Source organism: Ovis aries, chromosome 5, assembly GCF_016772045.2.
Source record: "Ovis aries strain OAR_USU_Benz2616 breed Rambouillet chromosome 5, ARS-UI_Ramb_v3.0, whole genome shotgun sequence".
Classification (NCBI taxonomy): Eukaryota; Metazoa; Chordata; class Mammalia; order Artiodactyla; family Bovidae; genus Ovis; species Ovis aries.
The window spans coordinates 63,845,331-63,862,808 of record NC_056058.1 but is presented as its reverse complement, the minus strand read 5'-3'; the positions used below and the strand labels follow the sequence as shown (position 1 = coordinate 63,862,808).

At 40.7% G+C, this 17,478-nt stretch overlaps 1 protein-coding gene across 4 annotated transcripts in view; it reads left to right on the top strand.

The window, feature by feature from the left end:
• Window positions 1-16,339, top strand: part of GEMIN5 (gem nuclear organelle associated protein 5) — a 38,791-nt gene extending 22,452 nt beyond the window's left edge. For 2 of the 4 annotated variants that reach the window (XM_042250668.2, XM_004009008.6), the window contains exons 16-28: window positions 181-408; window positions 902-1,015; window positions 1,393-1,515; window positions 2,532-2,627; window positions 3,057-3,194; window positions 4,143-4,290; window positions 7,331-7,450; window positions 7,958-8,168; window positions 9,865-10,116; window positions 11,640-11,802; window positions 12,416-12,917; window positions 14,292-14,388; window positions 14,932-16,339. In XM_042250668.2, coding sequence (XP_042106602.1) covers window positions 181-408; window positions 902-1,015; window positions 1,393-1,515; window positions 2,532-2,627; window positions 3,057-3,194; window positions 4,143-4,290; window positions 7,331-7,450; window positions 7,958-8,168; window positions 9,865-10,116; window positions 11,640-11,802; window positions 12,416-12,917; window positions 14,292-14,388; window positions 14,932-15,099 — 2,360 coding nt within the window. In that variant the 3' untranslated portion in view covers window positions 15,100-16,339. Of the gene's footprint in view, window positions 1-180; window positions 409-901; window positions 1,016-1,392; window positions 1,516-2,528; window positions 2,628-3,056; window positions 3,195-4,142; window positions 4,291-7,330; window positions 7,451-7,957; window positions 8,169-9,864; window positions 10,117-11,639; window positions 11,803-12,415; window positions 12,918-14,291; window positions 14,389-14,931 lie in introns of all 4 variants that reach the window. The other 2 variants (XM_042250667.2, XM_012178843.5) reach the window with 1 other exon arrangement.
• Window positions 16,340-17,478: the final 1,139 nt, after the last annotated feature.

The following is a 17,478-nucleotide window of genomic DNA, read 5'->3' as shown; positions in this document are numbered from 1 at the left end:
GTATTCAGGGGTAAATGGGCATTGTGTTTATGATTTAATGAAATCTGAAAAGGGTTTGGTTTGGTTAACATTTTGATAATATAACTAAGACTTCATTGGGAAGGTGGGGAAAAGGTAAGAATGTTATCAAAAAGAAGAGCAATAAGGTATCTATCCTTTTCTGAACTGTGATTTCTATAGGCAAGAAAAGTATTGAATTAGAGAAAAAGCGGCTCTCTCAACCTAAGCCAAAGCCCAAAAAGAAGAAAAAGCCCACCTTGAGAGTGCCTGTAAAGCAAGAATTATGTGACGGGAATGAAGAAGAGAGTGTAAAGGAGAGCCTGGGCCCTGTTGAGAATGGCGTGTCAGACCAGGAGACAGAGGAGGAAGCCCGCGAGCCAGAGCCACCCTGTGGTGTCACCTCGGCAGGCATGTAGCCGAATCTCGTGTTTCACTCTCTAGCACTTAACAGTCCTGACCAGGAACTAAGTCAGGTCTACCTTTGAAGTGTTAAGGGAATCTAATGGATGATTGGGATGGAAATAGTAAAGTTCTCTAGAGAAAACTTACCAACCTGGGCAGGGTAAGACTGTGGGACAAAGTGAAGCTGGGGCAGCGTATACATAGAACCTTACAAGTAAGGGCACGTTTTTAAAGTTGTGGTGGCTAGAATCTTTATAATTTTCCTTAGATCAGTTAGTCAGAGTTCTAGGTGATAAATCTACAGATTCCTGGAAGGCAGTTTGAGAGGTGGGGAAAGGGAGACTGACTACCCATGCTTCCTGTCTGAAATATTTCATCTTAATATTTGGAGTAATAGATAAAATCACACTGTAAAGACTGGGATAGCTCTTAATTTTTAAAAAGAACTAGATTCTACATTGTTCTCATCCAAACTTTTTTCTTTCTCCCCATGATGTAGTTTCTAAAGAACCAATTATCTGCACTCCAGCAGCCTTAGGTTTTGAAAAGTCAAAAAGCACCATTAATAACAAAGTCACTTTACTGAAAAAGGACGTACCTAAAGAGAAGCCAGGTTGGTATCTAATAACTAAAATAATTTGTTAAAGCATCCTCATTACATGCAAATGAAAACTCAACAGAGTATGGTTTTTTGGTTTTATTTTAGGTTTTAAATATTTGTGTTTTGATTTGGGGTCATTTTTTTAGTACTTGGAAGAACTGTCATTTTGTAGTTGTTGATGTTGGTTCAGAGCCTTCACAGGGACTCTCTGTGTGTTGAAAACACTACCCCCAGCTGCTAATAATTTAATTTGACAGCTTCCTTCTAAGAGTGGGAACGTTCTCTGCTCAGCAGTATTCCTCCAGTAGCTTGCATACACAGCGGACATGCATTCAGTTTGGGGTTTGTAATCAATTCTTCAGATGGTCTGTACTTGTATTACATTTCAGAAGCCTTAATCAAGAAGCGAAAAGCTCGTTCCATGCTTCCACTGAGTACAAGTCTGGACCACAGATCCAAAGAGGAGCTTCATCAGGACTGTTTGGTATTAGCCACTGCCAAACATTCCAAAGGTATAGAAATAAACTTCCCTGGCCCATCCATAGTCTTCTGGGAACTGGCACATAAGTGGTTTTTTGGATGTTGAATGGATGAGTCAACAGATGTCCAAAATTGTTGTGTTTCTGCATCAAGCCTGCTGCGGCTCTGCACTCTGACCGCTGTCAACATTCCCCAGTGCCCTGGAGACATAATGCTCTGCTTTTCTGTTGTCAGGTTGTTGCCAGCCATCTGTGTGCTGGAATTGGTATAATGGCGGAAATATCTCGGTGTCAGTCAGTTCCATCAACTGTTTCTCCCCAGTAAACAGCATGTACACGTAGAAAAGAACATCATTTGTTTATTGGAAATATACCCTTAATATGGCAGTTCCTTTAAAAATTTTTGATGGAAATTTTTGTTTATAGGTTTTTGGTTTTAACTTTTCAATGTCCTCACTAATGTGTGTTATTCTGACATTACAGCAACTTTTTTTCTTTTTAATTTTGAATTTTATGTGTTGAAAAGGGATGCACATGATAAAATGAAATTCAAACAGTATAAAGAGAAAATAAATCTCCCTCCCATCCCTCACCCCACTCTTCCATTTCTCCCCTGAAGCCACTCTATTATCATTCAGTTGCCTTTTTCAAAAACAATCTATATTGAATCCCTCTGTGGAAGATCCTAGTTTATATTACAGACTTTGCTTGTTAGTTTTTTTGGTCTGTTGTTTTTTTTTTTTTTAACTGCACTTACATACACTGAATTTGAGGTTGGCTTTTTAACATTCCTTCTTCCTTCCCACCCCCAAATCTTTCTTTGAGCAAACTTCAAACTAAACTGTCTCATTGGATTTTGCCAAGACTGAGCCTGAAGTATTTTCATATTTTGCTATCAGTAGGGGTCTCTGTTAGGGTACATAAGAGCACAGGACTCTGTCTCAGAATCTGAAATGGGCATTACAGACATAGAATCAGAATTAACTGAACAGAAAACAGTAATGTATTAAACCACTTTCATCTGAATTTTTATCTTTTTGAATTAGCAGGGCCAAGTGAAGATGTGTCTACTGATCTTGAGGAAAGATTTCACCTGGGGCTTTTCACAGACAGGGCTACCCTGTACAGAATGATTGAGGTTGAAGGTGAGGCAGTCCAATCAAGACAATCCTGTCTATCTTTGTGCTTTCCTAACACTTTGTATGTTTCCTAACTCCTTTTATGGCTCCCATCTTGTGGCATGCAATGACTAGTTTTACGTGTCAGCTAACTAGGCTTTGAATTCTGTGTGCAAGTTCAGACACCGCTTGCTTACATCCATCATAGGACCCTAAACTTAGTGTTCATTCTGAGTGACTGAGTACAAGTGAAAGTGGGTGGGTGGACAGATGGCTGAGTGGGCTTCAGGCCCCACTACAAACACTCCTGGAAAGGGACTGACCCATCAGCGAGTGACTACATATTCTAGAAATTTATTCCTCTCTTTCATCCTGCCTTTCTTTTTCTTTTTCTAGAAGACAATACAGACAAATGTTTCTGAAACATCTTCCAAATATTATTTCTCCTCCAAACAGGAAAAAGTCACTTGGAAAATGGCCACCCTGAGTTATTTCACCAGCTCATGCTTTGGAAAGGAGATCTAAAAGGTGTTCTGCAGACTGCAGCAGAAAGAGGGGAGCTGACAGACAATCTCGTGGCTATGGCACCAGTCGGTATGTTCTTTACCACAAAAGCTCTAGCCTCTCTAGGGTACATCCACTAAAGATAGACATTTTCTTGAAAGACAGTTTGGCCAAGTATAATGATTAGGTTTAAAATCCACATACCCTTTGACTCAGCAGTTCTAACTGTAGGAATTTAACTGTACCTACACATGCAAAATGACAGATAACATGGACCATGATCGCAGCAGTATCTGTAACAGCAAAGATCACAAGAACCTCGATGTCTGTCAGTATAAGACTGGTTAAATCTTGTATATCTATACAGTAGAAACGCCTTCAGGTAACAAAAAACTGAGTATTCTGACATAGAATGGAGCTCCAAAGTTTAGTAAGTGAGAAGAATCTAGGTATAGATGCACAACATAATATTTAATACTCTGGCATTTATACATGTGTGGTTGTATATTCATAGACTGTTGCCAAAGGTTTCAAAAGAAACCAGTAATAATAGTTGTCTCTAGGGAAAGGAATTTGGATAAGTCTGGGTAGGAGGGCTCCAGGATAACAAGGAAATTTTTTATGCCAGGGCTGCATTTTTTAGCTTTTTATTCAAGTATGCAAAAGAGAGAGGGAGAGAAGTACACAGGTCATGAGTGTACCTGAATTTCACTAACTGAATACACCCTTGTTAACTAGCACCTGTATCAAGAAATATAACATTATCAGCACCCTAGAAGCTTCTCTCGTGCACTTTTTCACTCAATCTGCATACACCCAAACAAGGGTAAGCACTATCTGACTTCCATACTCTTGTACATCTGAATGTTGTACTATTTCTTTATGTATTACATAATCAAAGAAACAGTTTACATTTCAAGGTATAGGGATCGGGAGAGACAGATGAAACAAATGATCATAACAGCAACTTAGTTACTACCTAAATGTTCTGCTTAATGCAGTGACTAACAACAAGCACTTTCCTTTTTCTTCCTAAAGCCGGTTACCATGTGTGGGTGTGGGCCGTGGAAGCTTTTGCCAAACAACTGTGTTTTCAGGACCAGTATGTCAAGGCTGCCTCTCACCTGCTTTCTATCCACAAAGTGTATGAAGCTGTGGAGCTGCTCAAGTCAAACCATTTCTACAGGTCTGTATGACCCAACAGTTGAACTAACAGCTGGATGTGATATGAAATTAACCTATATAACAGTTCTGTTTCTTGACAACCACCATAAAACCTTTACTGTAATTAAACCTCACATGTATACAAATATTATGTTCACTAGCTTAACAAGATCAACACATCCACCACCTATACTTAACAAAATGTTAACTCTCCGCAATATTTGCCACTGATCTGTTTTTAATTTCTTTATAAAGTATCACAAATAGAGAAAACAGCATGATACAAATGAACAACTTAATGAATTATTAAAAGAGGAAATTGTTTAACCTGGGAAAGAAGAAGTATAGTATTCCAGACTTGGCTGAATTGCCTTTCCCCAGTTCTGTCCTCATCCCTTCTCTAGCAGTAACCACTCTGAGACTGATGCTGTATAAGTTAATATTGTTTCACTGTAATACATATGTAAGTACAGAAAGCGAAAGCAACAAAATATGTCTTCTGTTAAAATTTTTACTAGTATTTATTTTTATTTATTTGACAACTAAGACTCTTAGTTGCTGCACGTGGGATCTAGTTTCCTGACCAGGGATCAGACCCTAGCCCCCTGCATTGGGAGCTCAGAGTCTAAGCCACTGGACCACCAGGGAAGTTCCCAAAATATTTCTTATATACAGCATACAACTGGGCTTTGTTTTTTTATCTAGTCTGACAGTCTCTGCCTTTTAATTGCAGGGTTTTAATGTAAATATTGGTGTGACTGATTTAAATCTACCATCTTGCTATTTTTTTTTTTCCTCTTTTCTTTTGGACTTTATCTCCAATACTGGCTTCTCAGCTATAATCCCTTATTTTTTTGATGGTTACTTTAGGATTTATGATGAGCATTTCTAATTTATCAGTTTACCTCCAGTAACACTGTACCAGTTCTTGCGTCACCCTTTTCTTTCTTCCTATCCATTCCACTGTTGCTGTCGTATATTTGACATACTATGTACATGTTATAACCCCACACTACAATGTTAGAATTTTTGCTTTAAACAATGAGTTGTCTCTTTAAGTTTTTAAACATTTTCTTATTTTTGCCCATATACTTAATGCCAACATTTTCCATCCTCTTATGTAGATCCAAATTTACAAGTTGTTATCAATTCCTTCTTTGCCTGATGAACTCCAACATTTTTTTTCTAGTGTGATTCCACTGGTGACATACTCCATCAACTTTTGTTTGTCTGTAAAAGTCTTTAATTTTGCCATTATTTTAAAGAATCTTTCAGTGGGTATAGACTTCTAGGTTTCTAAGATTTTGTCTTTCTGTGCATCACATATCATTCCATTTTTTCTTGGCTTGTACTGCTGACTACTGTATTTATTCTTATCTTTGCTACATAGGATTTTTTTTTCCTGTTTGTAGAACTTTTTATCCACCACTGATTTTTCAGCCATTTCATATGGCTTTGATGAGACTTTCTTTTTGTTTATCCTCTTCTGGTTTGTTGTCTTCCTTTAGAGCATGCTGGACACTTTTGGCAAGCAGTCAAGTTCCCTGCAGATCAGCTTGATCTTCTCATGGCTGTTTTTAAGCTTTTTTAGGGCAGGTGCAGAAAAATCCATACACTAGAATTAGTTTGCCCTCCTACCTTCTAGTATCTTTGCTGAATGCATTGTGTAATTCAACAAATCAGAACTAGATGTCGGGGTGGTCAAAACTTGTATATACGTCTCCTACCCTGAATGAGCCCTGGGAATTAGTCAGCGTACGGCTCCCTGATTATTCTTTGTCCAGCCTTAAGGCCTTTCCTCCATGCACAGCTTTGTGTTTAAACCAGAGACTCAACAGTATGCATAAGCACCACTGTGGAGCTCTTTCTCTGAACAGCTTCTTGCTTCTTACTGTCGTGCACCACAAATTCCAACTGCTTCGTCTCCATTCAGCCCTAACTGTGAAGGCTCTGCTGGAGTTTCTTCTGGGAAGATGGTTTTAGGCAGAAAGCCAGGGCCAGGGCCAGGGTTGAGCTCACAGCATGTTTTCTTTTCTCCAGGATGACAGTCCTGTGCTGCTTCGTGTCCAGTGTTTGCAAACACTTGTTTTGTACCTACTTTCTCCAGTGTTTTAATTTTGTGACAGGAGACTACATGTGGTCTTAGTTATCACCCCGTCATGGCTGGAAATAGAGGTCTTCTTAATATTGCTCTGAATCACTTTAGTCTAAAACACTGACTCCAGCTACAACTTTAGGTTGGATGCAAACCAGAAGTTATATGTCATTTGGAAAATAGTAGTTCAGTGAGTTACACAGATCCTCCAAATGTTAACACATTTCATTAAAATATATATATAAAAAAATGACATTCCTTACTTCATCAGAAAAGTCTTTCTAACTTGGGGAAGCTGTCAGGTTCCCAGTGAGAGAGACAAGATTCCTAAAACTCTAATTTTCACTTGAAAGCTCCGATTTTATCACTGGCAACAGTACTGTTTTGGTTGGTTTCCATGAAATGATACGCTTACTTTGTTCATTCTCGAGAAAACATCTGCCAGATACTCAACGCTAAGTAACTATCGTTTGTATGTTAGTCATTCTTTCAAGAAGTAATGAGGTTCCATCAATATTAACCTGACATTTAGTGAAATTAATAATTTTTCCGGAAATTTACCTTTATTAAAAAAAAAAACCACAACAGCCACTACCTCCTGGATCCTTGCTCTGGGTGCCAGCAGTGTACCCACCATTGCTTTTGCATCATCAGTACAAATGTCAGCACAGTAAGAAAAGGCAAATAATCTTGACATTATTATGAAAATAGTCTTGACCTCATGAACCCCCCTGTAAGGGCCTTGGGTACTCCCAGGAATTCACAGACCACAGTTTAAGTATTGCTGACCTAGGTGAAGAACAGGTGGAAAGCGCAGCTTGCCCTTTCTAACTTGCCCTAAAATGCAGGAATACAGTTGTTTTATGGGAAGTTGGAGTAAGACAGACAACAAAGAAGGCGTAGCCTATCTTGCAACCCGCTCCTAGAGCTATTTTCAGATTGGCTCATTACCTCTTCTTGCCTCTAGGGAAGCTATTGCAATTGCCAAGGCCCGGCTGCGCCCAGAGGACCCAATCATAAAGGACCTGTACCTCAGCTGGGGAGCCATCCTAGAAAAAGACGGCCACTATGCCTTAGCAGCAAAATGGTAAGTCTGAGTGCACCCAGACAGAGAAGAGCTGCAAAGAGCAGGACAGGAGTGGAAGTTAGTTTAGAGGTGGGGGTGAAGTGACTAGCAAATTAAAAAGCATATGTGTATTAAACCCAGCTTCATTAAGATTCAGCATGGTCTACCTACTTGGTATTTACATAAGTCACCATAACTATTCAAGAAATCCTAGTAGCGGATTCAGAAGGTACTCCTTTCTTCAGGGATGTCTTGCATCATTAAATTTGAAAAAAGGGAAGGAACGACTCTTTTGCTTGGGTTCATCTCAGCAGCTGCTGGGGTTCCTTCATGTCCTTAACCTCCATGATGCTGCCTGGGGTTCTCTGCCATGCTAGCCTCAGCCTTCACAGGGACAGCCACAGGCAGTGACACGGCTAGGACCACAGGAAGCCATGCGAGTCAGAGTGGACAGAAAGAAATGATCTGACCCTCTGGGGAGCAGGAGTAGGCAGTCTTTTTATGTTTGGTTTTTCTTTTGTGTCTTAGCTATTTAGGGGCCACTTCAGCTTATGATGCAGCCAAAGTTTTGGCCAAAAAGGGGGATGCGGCATCACTTAGGACAGCAGCAGAGCTGGCCTCCATCGTGGGAGAGAATGAGTTGTCAGCTTCCCTGGCTCTAAGATGTGCCCAGGAACTGCTTCTGGCCCGGAACTGGGTGGGAGCCCAGGAGGCCCTGCAGCTCCATACAAGTCTAAAGGTCAGTCTTTTTGCCTCTCCTGCTTTTAGGAGGGAGCCCCAGATCCTCTCCAGTCACATTCCAAGTGCATTACCCAGTTGCACAAGCTGAGCCAATCTGGCAGGTACTCTTAGAAGTATCCAGCAAGCCCTAGCCATACTATCCCATCTAAGTACCCCAGGGCTTGCAGTTGCCATATTCAGAGTAAGAGATAATGTGGTCATCGACAGTGGTTCTCATTGCTTAGCAGTTGAATAGCCTTTAGTCAGCTCAGCCCCTGTGCTTTCTTCATTGATGTCATCAGCACAGAAATGAAGAGGGAGAGGGTCTGCTTTGAAGAGGGAGATGGATCAGCTTTAACAGAAGTCACCGTGCTCTGCCTGTAGGAGCCCTCCTCAGCTGCATGCCATAGTGAATTTGGGTAAAATCAAAACATTCTGTTAGGGACTTCCCTGGTGGTCCAGTGATTAAGAATCCACCTTGCAGTGCAGCATATGTGGATTCTATGCCTGGTCAGGGAACTCAGATCCCACATGCCACAGAGCAACTAAGCCTGTGTGCCACAAGTACTGAGTCTGCGCGCCACAACTAGAGAGTCCATGTGCCACGAAAGATCCTGTGTAACCACAACTAAGACCTGAAGCAGCCAAATTTAAAAAACATTTTTTTCCATTAAATCTTTTGTTTCCATCTGGCTAAATAATCAGTAACTTTTTCAATAAATGTCTTTGTCAACATATCAACATTGTCTTTTTCGATATATCAACACTGTGATGATCTTAAAAGCCTTAGCAAAAATGAGTTTTGAAAACATGTAAACATTTGATTCATTTTAGAGAATTTTGCTTGTCAGATATCATATGAACTTTTTTAGTTCCTCTGTCCCTTCAGGAGAATAACTGGGCCAAACGACAGTTCCTAGCTGAATGTCCAAAGCCCAAGAAAAACACTAGGTGAGGAGGTGGCTTTCTGGGAAGTGCAGAAGAAACGTGGAGGCAAAGGTGGAACATCTTCAAAGACAGTATCACGTGGCACGCTGTTTGCAGAGTGACCAGAGAGACTAATTTATCTGCCACCAGCCCCACCACAACAAAAAAAGAGTTTCCAAAATGGTTATTTAGCACTTCTTTCTTTTTCCTCTTACTATCCTTAACAAAGCAAGAAGACTGGGCCTTTTGTCTGTGTTCTGTTCTATTCCAGTTGGTTAAACCTACTTGGATGTAGCCCCTGACCACTGCCCCAGGTCTCAGACCCACACAGCTCGTCTGCTCCAGCACTTCTGCCCATGATGCTTTAACTTTTGCATTCCTTCATCTGAAGTCTGGGCGGAGGAAGGAACTAGATAGATGAGTCCAGCCCATCTTTTCTCACACTGGCCACAAATCTTAAGTGGCTGGCCCATATGTGGCTTAAATATCAGTGAGTAGGGCTATAGTTAGGGTTTCATGTTATAAAATATGGTTGCTTGAGCTCCAAGAACTGTGGGTAGGAATTCCCAAAAAGGCTAGGATCCCAAAGATCCTAGAAAAATCATCTATTAGATCACCTCCTCCCTCCCCTCCACCCCCACACTCAAGACTCACATCAGGTTGGCAGCCCACTGAGGGGGTATGGTTGCTGCAGATACAGAGGGGGAGAATCTGAGAGACAGGGAAAGTCCTAGATAGTGGAGCACTTCCCTGTGTAACAGTTCCTCTCCTTTGTTTTTGGGTTCCAGGGTCAGAGATTGGTGTTTTGCCTTCTTGAACTACTGTCCAAGCACCTGGAGGAAAAGCAGCTCTCTGAAGGCAAAAGTTCCTTTTCTTACAATGCTTGGCCCGCAGACAGCGAAGGGTCCTTTGTGGAGAGGGTGACTGCAGTATGGAAGAGCACCTTCAGCCTCGACTCCCCAGAGCAGTACCAGGCAGCATTTCAGCAGCTGCAAAAGATCAAGTACCCATCTGCTACAAGTAACACTCCCTCCAAACAGGTATGCCTTCTGCCTGAGCTTCTGATATTAGTCACTCAGTAGTAGGACTTCTCTAACCCCTGTCTAGTATAATAAGGAAACATGTAGAATGCCAGTTTGCATTTCAGAAAAGACTAAGCCAGGCCCAGGAAAGTGGAAAGATCCCTTCAGGGTAATTAGAGCCCTTATCTCTGAAGTTAGTCTTTGACCAGCATTCCCTTCTAAATGAAAAAATAAAACAGTCTGAAAACAACAACCACCACCACCAAAAAAAGCGGACAATAAGTACCCATCAATTGGAATTAACAGATATTCATATTCTGTCATTTTTGCTTCAGAGTCTTTTGGTTTGGTTTTGTATATTGTGCTTTTAGTTAAAGAAATACAACCAAGTCGAAGTCCCTCAGTGTTCCCTTGCCCAGTCCCATTCCCCTCCCCTAGCTCACCAACATTTTAGCCCCTGCATCAGACCATGTGTTATTTTGTGGCTTGCTTATTATGTGACCGTTTATAAAATCTGTCTGTATTGATAGGAAGAGAACAAATCGATTCATTACAGCTGCTCTACTCATCCTATGAAAACATCTCAGTTTATCCACTTTTTTTTTTTTAATGAGAAACATTATTATATTCTTGAGGAACGAGATGTTCTCAAGTAGTATAGCACTTTGGAAAACTGTGTGGCTGTTTCTTATAATTAAACATATATGCACGATGACCGAGCAACCCCACTGCCTAGATATTTCACCAAAAGAAGTGAACTCAGGTGTCTGCACAGTCTAGGACAGAAACGTTCATAGATTGGTTCATATAGCCAAACAGAAGCAACCCAAATGTCCATCAGTTGGCAAATGGGTATACAAACTACAGTATTTCCACAGAGTGGAAAACTGTACAACAACAAAAAGGAACAAATTACGAATGCAAAAAGAGTATCAGTGAATCTTGAAAGCACTGTGATAAGTCAGAGAATCAAGTCACAGAAGACTACAGACTCTACTGTTCCATTCATATGAATTCTAGACAAGACAAAATGATACTGGCAAAAACTAGATCGGAGGTTGCCAAGGGATGGGGAGAGGGGAGGTGACTGCAAAGGGGTTTAAAGTGAAAATATCATATCCTATGTCTTGATTTTGGTGGTGGCTATACTAAATGTATGTATATATACATATGTTTGTCAGAACTCATCAAATTGCACACTTAAAATTGAAAATTTTCTTAATTATACTCCAGATTTTCTTTTAATTATAAAGCTTTTAGTTCCAGAAAAAGTTTAATTAAAACTTTATGTTTTAATTAAATGCAAATATCAAGGCATTTTCTTAGCCTGAACAGACTTTAAAACTAGACTGTATATTGCTGTGCAACTAAATATGAATGTTTCCAATGAGGAAGCAAAAATGGGTGGTGGGGATAGGAGGATTTTTCTTAAATGTGAACTGTGTGTACTTCCCAAATGCTGTAAATAGGAACCTTTCTGGTGTCATCCCAGTGCTTGCTGTGCAAAGATGTTTACCTGAGACTCTGGCTCTTTTCTCCAGCTCCTGCTCCACATTTGCCATGACCTGACCTTGGCAGTGCTAAGCCAGGAAGCGGGCTCCTGGGACGCAGCTGTGGAAGGACTGCTTCGGGCTGTGATCCGGAGCTACGACTCAGGAAACTTCACCATCATGCAGGAAGTGCACTCAGCCTTTCTTCCGCAGGGTAAAGAACCCCAGCCCTACTGGGGGCACACCCACTGAAGATGATATAACCACTGCCAGTGGTGTGGCACCAGGAGTACATAGGTTATTGAAAGACATAGATGGGCCATTGTGTCATTTAGTAGAAAGTTTGAATTCTCTAACCCAAAGTCCTAAGAGGTAGTTAGCGTGACTGAGCTGTTTCCCTTTACTGGTCCTACCTGCTTTAGTGTTCCCTATATACTTTCTCCTACACACAGCTAGAGAGAGAAATAGCAGTGTACTCACAAGTTATAAAGAATGGAGAAAACATTCCTTGAGCTACATAACTGGTTACTGACCTAAAACATTAGGGGTTTTCAGAACACAGTGGCATCTTAGCCCCAGAGCCTACAGTGGGACTGATGAAACACTTCTTTCTGTCATGCTTTACATGGCTTGGAGCAATGAGGACACTGTCTTAGGCCAGAAGCTCTGGCGACTTTTGGTGGAAAGCATGCGGTCCCACGGATCACTGCCGTTCTTTTTCTTGGGATCTGGCTGGCCTCTTGGGTTACAGGGAACGTGTGGGCATGAAATCAGATTTCTGGCAGACAAAGAAATAAACAACCCTAAATCCTTTTCTTCTCTTCTAGGCTGTGACCACCTAAGAGGCAAACTGGGTGATCATCAGTCTCCCACCACACCAGCTTTCAAAAGTCTGAAGGCCTTTTTTATTTACGGACGTCTATATGAATTCTGGTGGTCTCTCTCTGGGCCTTGCCCTGAGTCCAGTGTCTGGGTAAGAGCTGCTCACAGAAGTAAAACCTCTACTGAACAGAGCCTAGAGGTTGACAGGGTCAGCCCTGAAGAAACTGACCCCAAAGCTTCCCAGCCAGAGCCAAGCAGGACTCCAGAACTAGACGTGAGACTTATAGAAGAAGGTGAGCAAATGCAGAACGCTTGTAAGGAGCTCTTGTCAGAAAAGCATGCTGACCTCCAAAATGCACAGAGAACTGTTGCTGAAGTCCAAGAGACCTTGGGAGAAATGATCCGCCAACACCAGAAGAGTCAACTCTGTAAATCCACAGCAAATGGCCCTGATAAGAATGAACCTGAACAGGAAGGAGAGTCCCTCTCTCATCCTCAGAACCAGTGGTAAGTACTGATTCAGTACGTTGTGGAACTAAAATCCCCTGCTCGACTCTCACATGGTACTTGGTGAGACTGATCGGGTCACTTGGAAGCCCCACACAGCAGTCATTAAGGCACAGGCTTTGGGGTCAGACGTGGAGGTCCAGTCCTGGTCCTGCTCAGTGACCTCAGGAGTCTTAATGTCTCTTGAGCTTTAGTTCCCTTATCCATAAATGGAGTACCAACCCTATCCTTGCTTGTTTTGACAAACAAAATCACAAATATTGTTAATGAAATAATACAATGAAACCCTTTTGGGCAAGATTCCCAAAAAATCAGTCATATAAAATAGGGAGTTGCAACATTACATCATTAATGAAAACCACTGTTTTTCTTCTTTTGGCCAGCCTCCCTGGCTTGTGGAATTTTAGTTCCCTGACCAGGGATTCAGTCTGCACCCTCAGCAGTGAAAACACAGAGTCCTAAACACTGGACTGCCAGGAAATTCCCAAAAACCATTGTTTTTTAATTTTTCAGTACTATCCCAAAAAAAACACACAAAAAGGGTAGTATATAGAATTACACACCAAACTGTAAAACATCCCAAATGATCAGATTGCTGCAGTGTCCTAATCACATCTTTTGAAAATAAGGGCCAGGTAGATGACCACTGATCACTTTAGAGCCCCTTTGTATTGTCACAGGGTACTCGGCTGTGCCATCTGCAGTAATTAGCAGTTACGGATTAGTTGTTATGCTGAGTACCTTTTACCTTATGTTCCCGCCAGCAGAGGGCCTAAAATATCTTAACTAGTAGTTAATAAATTTATAGCTATTATTACTAACTTTTAAAAATTAAAATTACATTTGTTGCTCTAAAAATACAATTGAAATCTTGAGTCAAAGTTCTGAGTACTTCTCTAGTGAGGTAAACTCTAAGCAGCACTATAAGTTTGGTTTTAGTAATAAGAAAAACATTAAACAGTTCTCTAACCAACAGCTCTCAACCTTTGATCAGAGGGCCCCTTTGAGAAGTTTAAGACACTCTTCCCAGAAAAACGTGCATCCATACACCCCGAGGGTAGGGACCCCTACTCTGTCCAACCCATTACCCAGAGAAATCCAGGCCCTCCGCACTTGGCTGCAGGTTGAATCCCCTGAAGAACCTTAATTCTTCCTGGAGCTGTGTGTCTAAGAAACGGGAATTTGGAAAGTGGTGAGGAACGATAGCGCATTTTGAAAACTTTATATCACATCACATTAAATTCCCTTCTCTTAGCCTTAGTATTTAAAGATGAGAGTTAAAGACCCAGGTGACAAAAGTAATTTACAACATAATGGATTTAAAAGTTATGTGCAATAAGACATATGACTTGTAACTTTTCTTATTATCACTAGTAAAGAAGAAAAAAATGAACCAGTTTCTTTGCCTGAATTAACCAAAAGACTTACAGAGGCAAATGAGAGAATAGCTAAGCTTCCTGAGAGTATTAAGGTAAGATACATTAGCAGTTCATTTGGTAAAATATTACTTTTTGTATTATCAGTTGACTACACCAAATTTTTTAATGTATCTGAATTCTGTACACATTTCTGTCTATTTAAAAACTGAGGATCTAATTGCCTTTGGTGAGCTATAATGTTTTGTGAGAATAGAGTGATTGATATCCCAAGCAATTTTATACCTCAGCCTTCAGAGAAATCTATTAGGAGGTAAAGTAAAATGGTACCATGTATTTGATCGTTTACAAATGGATAGGTACGTTTGAATGTGACCCCTAGTAGTAACAGAAGCATCATGTTTTAAATTCATTTGAGTAGGGCTCTTCTTAGAAAAAGACTGTATCGTTTGAGGATATCCCAGTTTTGAGTATCATCTCTCCTTAGAGTAACTGATGAAGAGTCTTAAGAGAGAAATGGCTCAGCCACGCCAGGGATATGTCAGTAGCAGAGGCTGAGTCACTAGTGACTTCTGTGCAGATGTACAGAGCTTTTGTTTGGCAAATGCTTCCTTGTTTATCCCCGTGTCATCTTTCAGACCTGGCCTTTCCCAGACGTGCTGGAATGCTGCCTCATCCTGCTTCACGTCGGGTCCCAATGTCCTAGCTTTGTGACCCAGGAAATGCAGCAACAGGCTCAAGAGCTCCTTCAGAAGTACGGCAACACAAAAGTTTACAAACGACATTACCAGACCCTCTACACATGAACTTCCAAGGATCTGTAAGAAAGCCAAATCTGAAACATCCAACACCTTTCACCTCTACATTTACACTTCACCAGACATTCACTTTGATCCCTAGATACTTCTGCAGTGATCCAAGTAATACAAATGAGGGGTCAAGTTTGAATCAACTCTACACTTGGACCCAGTGAAATCTGACTCTGGACTCAATTGTAGTTTCCTACTGGAGGAAAGATCATGAAAAGCCAGCAGTGTTACTCAAGAACTAACACCTGCTAAGTGATTGCCTTACGCAGGTTTCACCCAAAGAGGAGAAACTCTTTCAGTCACCCAAAGTGTTTTATTCGTAAACACAAGCTACCTTTATAAATGCTTCGCCTGATCATAAACATGTCATTCTGGTTTAAGATACAACTGCTGCATATTATGACTACTGGTATCATTTTTCTTTACCTGTTTTTGTTAATTTGGGTTCACTTCTACTCTTTCAAAGACTGAAGCTTGAATGTGAAAGAGGTCTTACCATCATGCTGACTCTACCCTTTGTCTGAACTTCAGGACAGAACTTTGGTTTCAGTGGGTAATGGAATTGCTTCTTTGAACAAATCACTGACTAACACTTTAGAAGAACAAATAACTAATTCAGATGTGACTTACCCCTTCAGTTTTATAAGAAATGAATGGTGATCAAAATAGCTCAGGATGAAATGACTGTTTCATTGGTTCTTAAACTTTTTTTTTTTTTTTTTGGATCATAGGGACTTTTTGAGAATTAAAGCCACAGATGATCTTTGAAGAAAAATGCATACTCCTCATTTTGCATATGTAACTTTGGAATCACTGGACTCCAACTTTAGCATAATAGGACCCTATATACTATTTAATTACAAATCCCTGTGGGGGTTTGTGGGGGGTTTATTGTTGTTTGGTTTTGGTTTTCTGTTGTTATTGTTTTCCCCTCACTAATGAGCATTTTCTTAAGATCTGTTCTTCCCATTGGTTATTTACATAGCTGAAAAATGTCAGGAACAGATGTTTTTGTAATATCACAGTTGCTATAACATAGAAACCAGGCAGTTTAGGGTGAGTTGAGCGGGAGCACTTTCCCAGTACTATTTTCTTTAGGGGATTCATTGTGAAAGCTTTCCTGCTCCAGTGTCCTATTTATTTGTCAATTATTTCCAAGGGTTGGGGTTGTTGTGGGCAAGAATGAAATTGATTACAGAAACTCTAGGAAGGAAAAATAAACTTTTCCTTAGAGGCAGTTTTCAGAGATCTGACTTACTGGGATTTGTTTTTGTTTTTTTATTAGACCTAGCTTTAGGATTTTAAAACCCTAAATCCAAAAAAGGAAATATTGTACAATTTAGATCCTCATAGTTCTTTACATAGGTACGTGAATTTTAGGAAGATGTATGAAGAATCTTTGTAGCAAAGTGGAGAACTAGGTACCAGTTCTACAGTCTGTTAAAAGGAACAAATGCTTCACTTAGAGTAAAGAGCAGTATTATTAAACTAGAAATTTCTAAATTCCTTCATGATTTACCAAAACCAACACCTCTGGGTAGGGGCATCCTACATCCTCCTTGATCCCTGCTTTGGTAAGAACAAGTATTGCTCTACAACTAAGCAAGGAGACTTCCAAAAGCAAAGACGAAAGAAATTACACAACTCCATTTCCTCTCAAACTCCTTTTTCCAATTCCAGATAATGTATCAAACTATTTCGGGAGTTGGCGATGGGCAGGGAGGCCTGGGGTGCTGCAGTCCATGGGGTCACAAAGAGTCGGACACGACTGAGTGACTGAACTGAATTCTAATTTGAATACATGGTTTTCATTTCCATCTTCCTAATTATCAGAACCACAGGGAGGTAACTCAAGCTTTCTGAGTGGATAAGATACATCACTAAGCAACTAAAGATTTAGTTTTGGTACTTTTACCCCACCCAAAGTAACTTGTTCTCTAATACAAACCACCATCCTATTACCCAGAAAGCTGCACTCACCTCTCAGTATCTGAACCTGCTTACTTTTTCTTTTTTTGTCGCATGGCTTGTGGGATCTTAGTTCTCCAACCAGGGATCAAACCCGGGCCCTCGGCAGTGAGAGCACCATGTCCTAACTACTGGACCTCCAAGGAATTTCCTAAACCTGCTTTCTTATTACTAATTCACCACTCTTCATATACCAATGACTGGTATAACTTACAAATCAAATCTTGTCTACTCCCAACTAAAAAACTTTTAAAGTATTTTCCCATTGGTACTGGAAAGCCCTGCCTAATCCTAGCCCTTACCTCTCAGCTTTCTGCCTAGATGTTCTCATCCTTGCTTCAAGACTCCAGTCACACTGGTCTCTGAGCTGCCACCAAGTTCTCTTGTCATCTCAGGGATTTCGGCCTA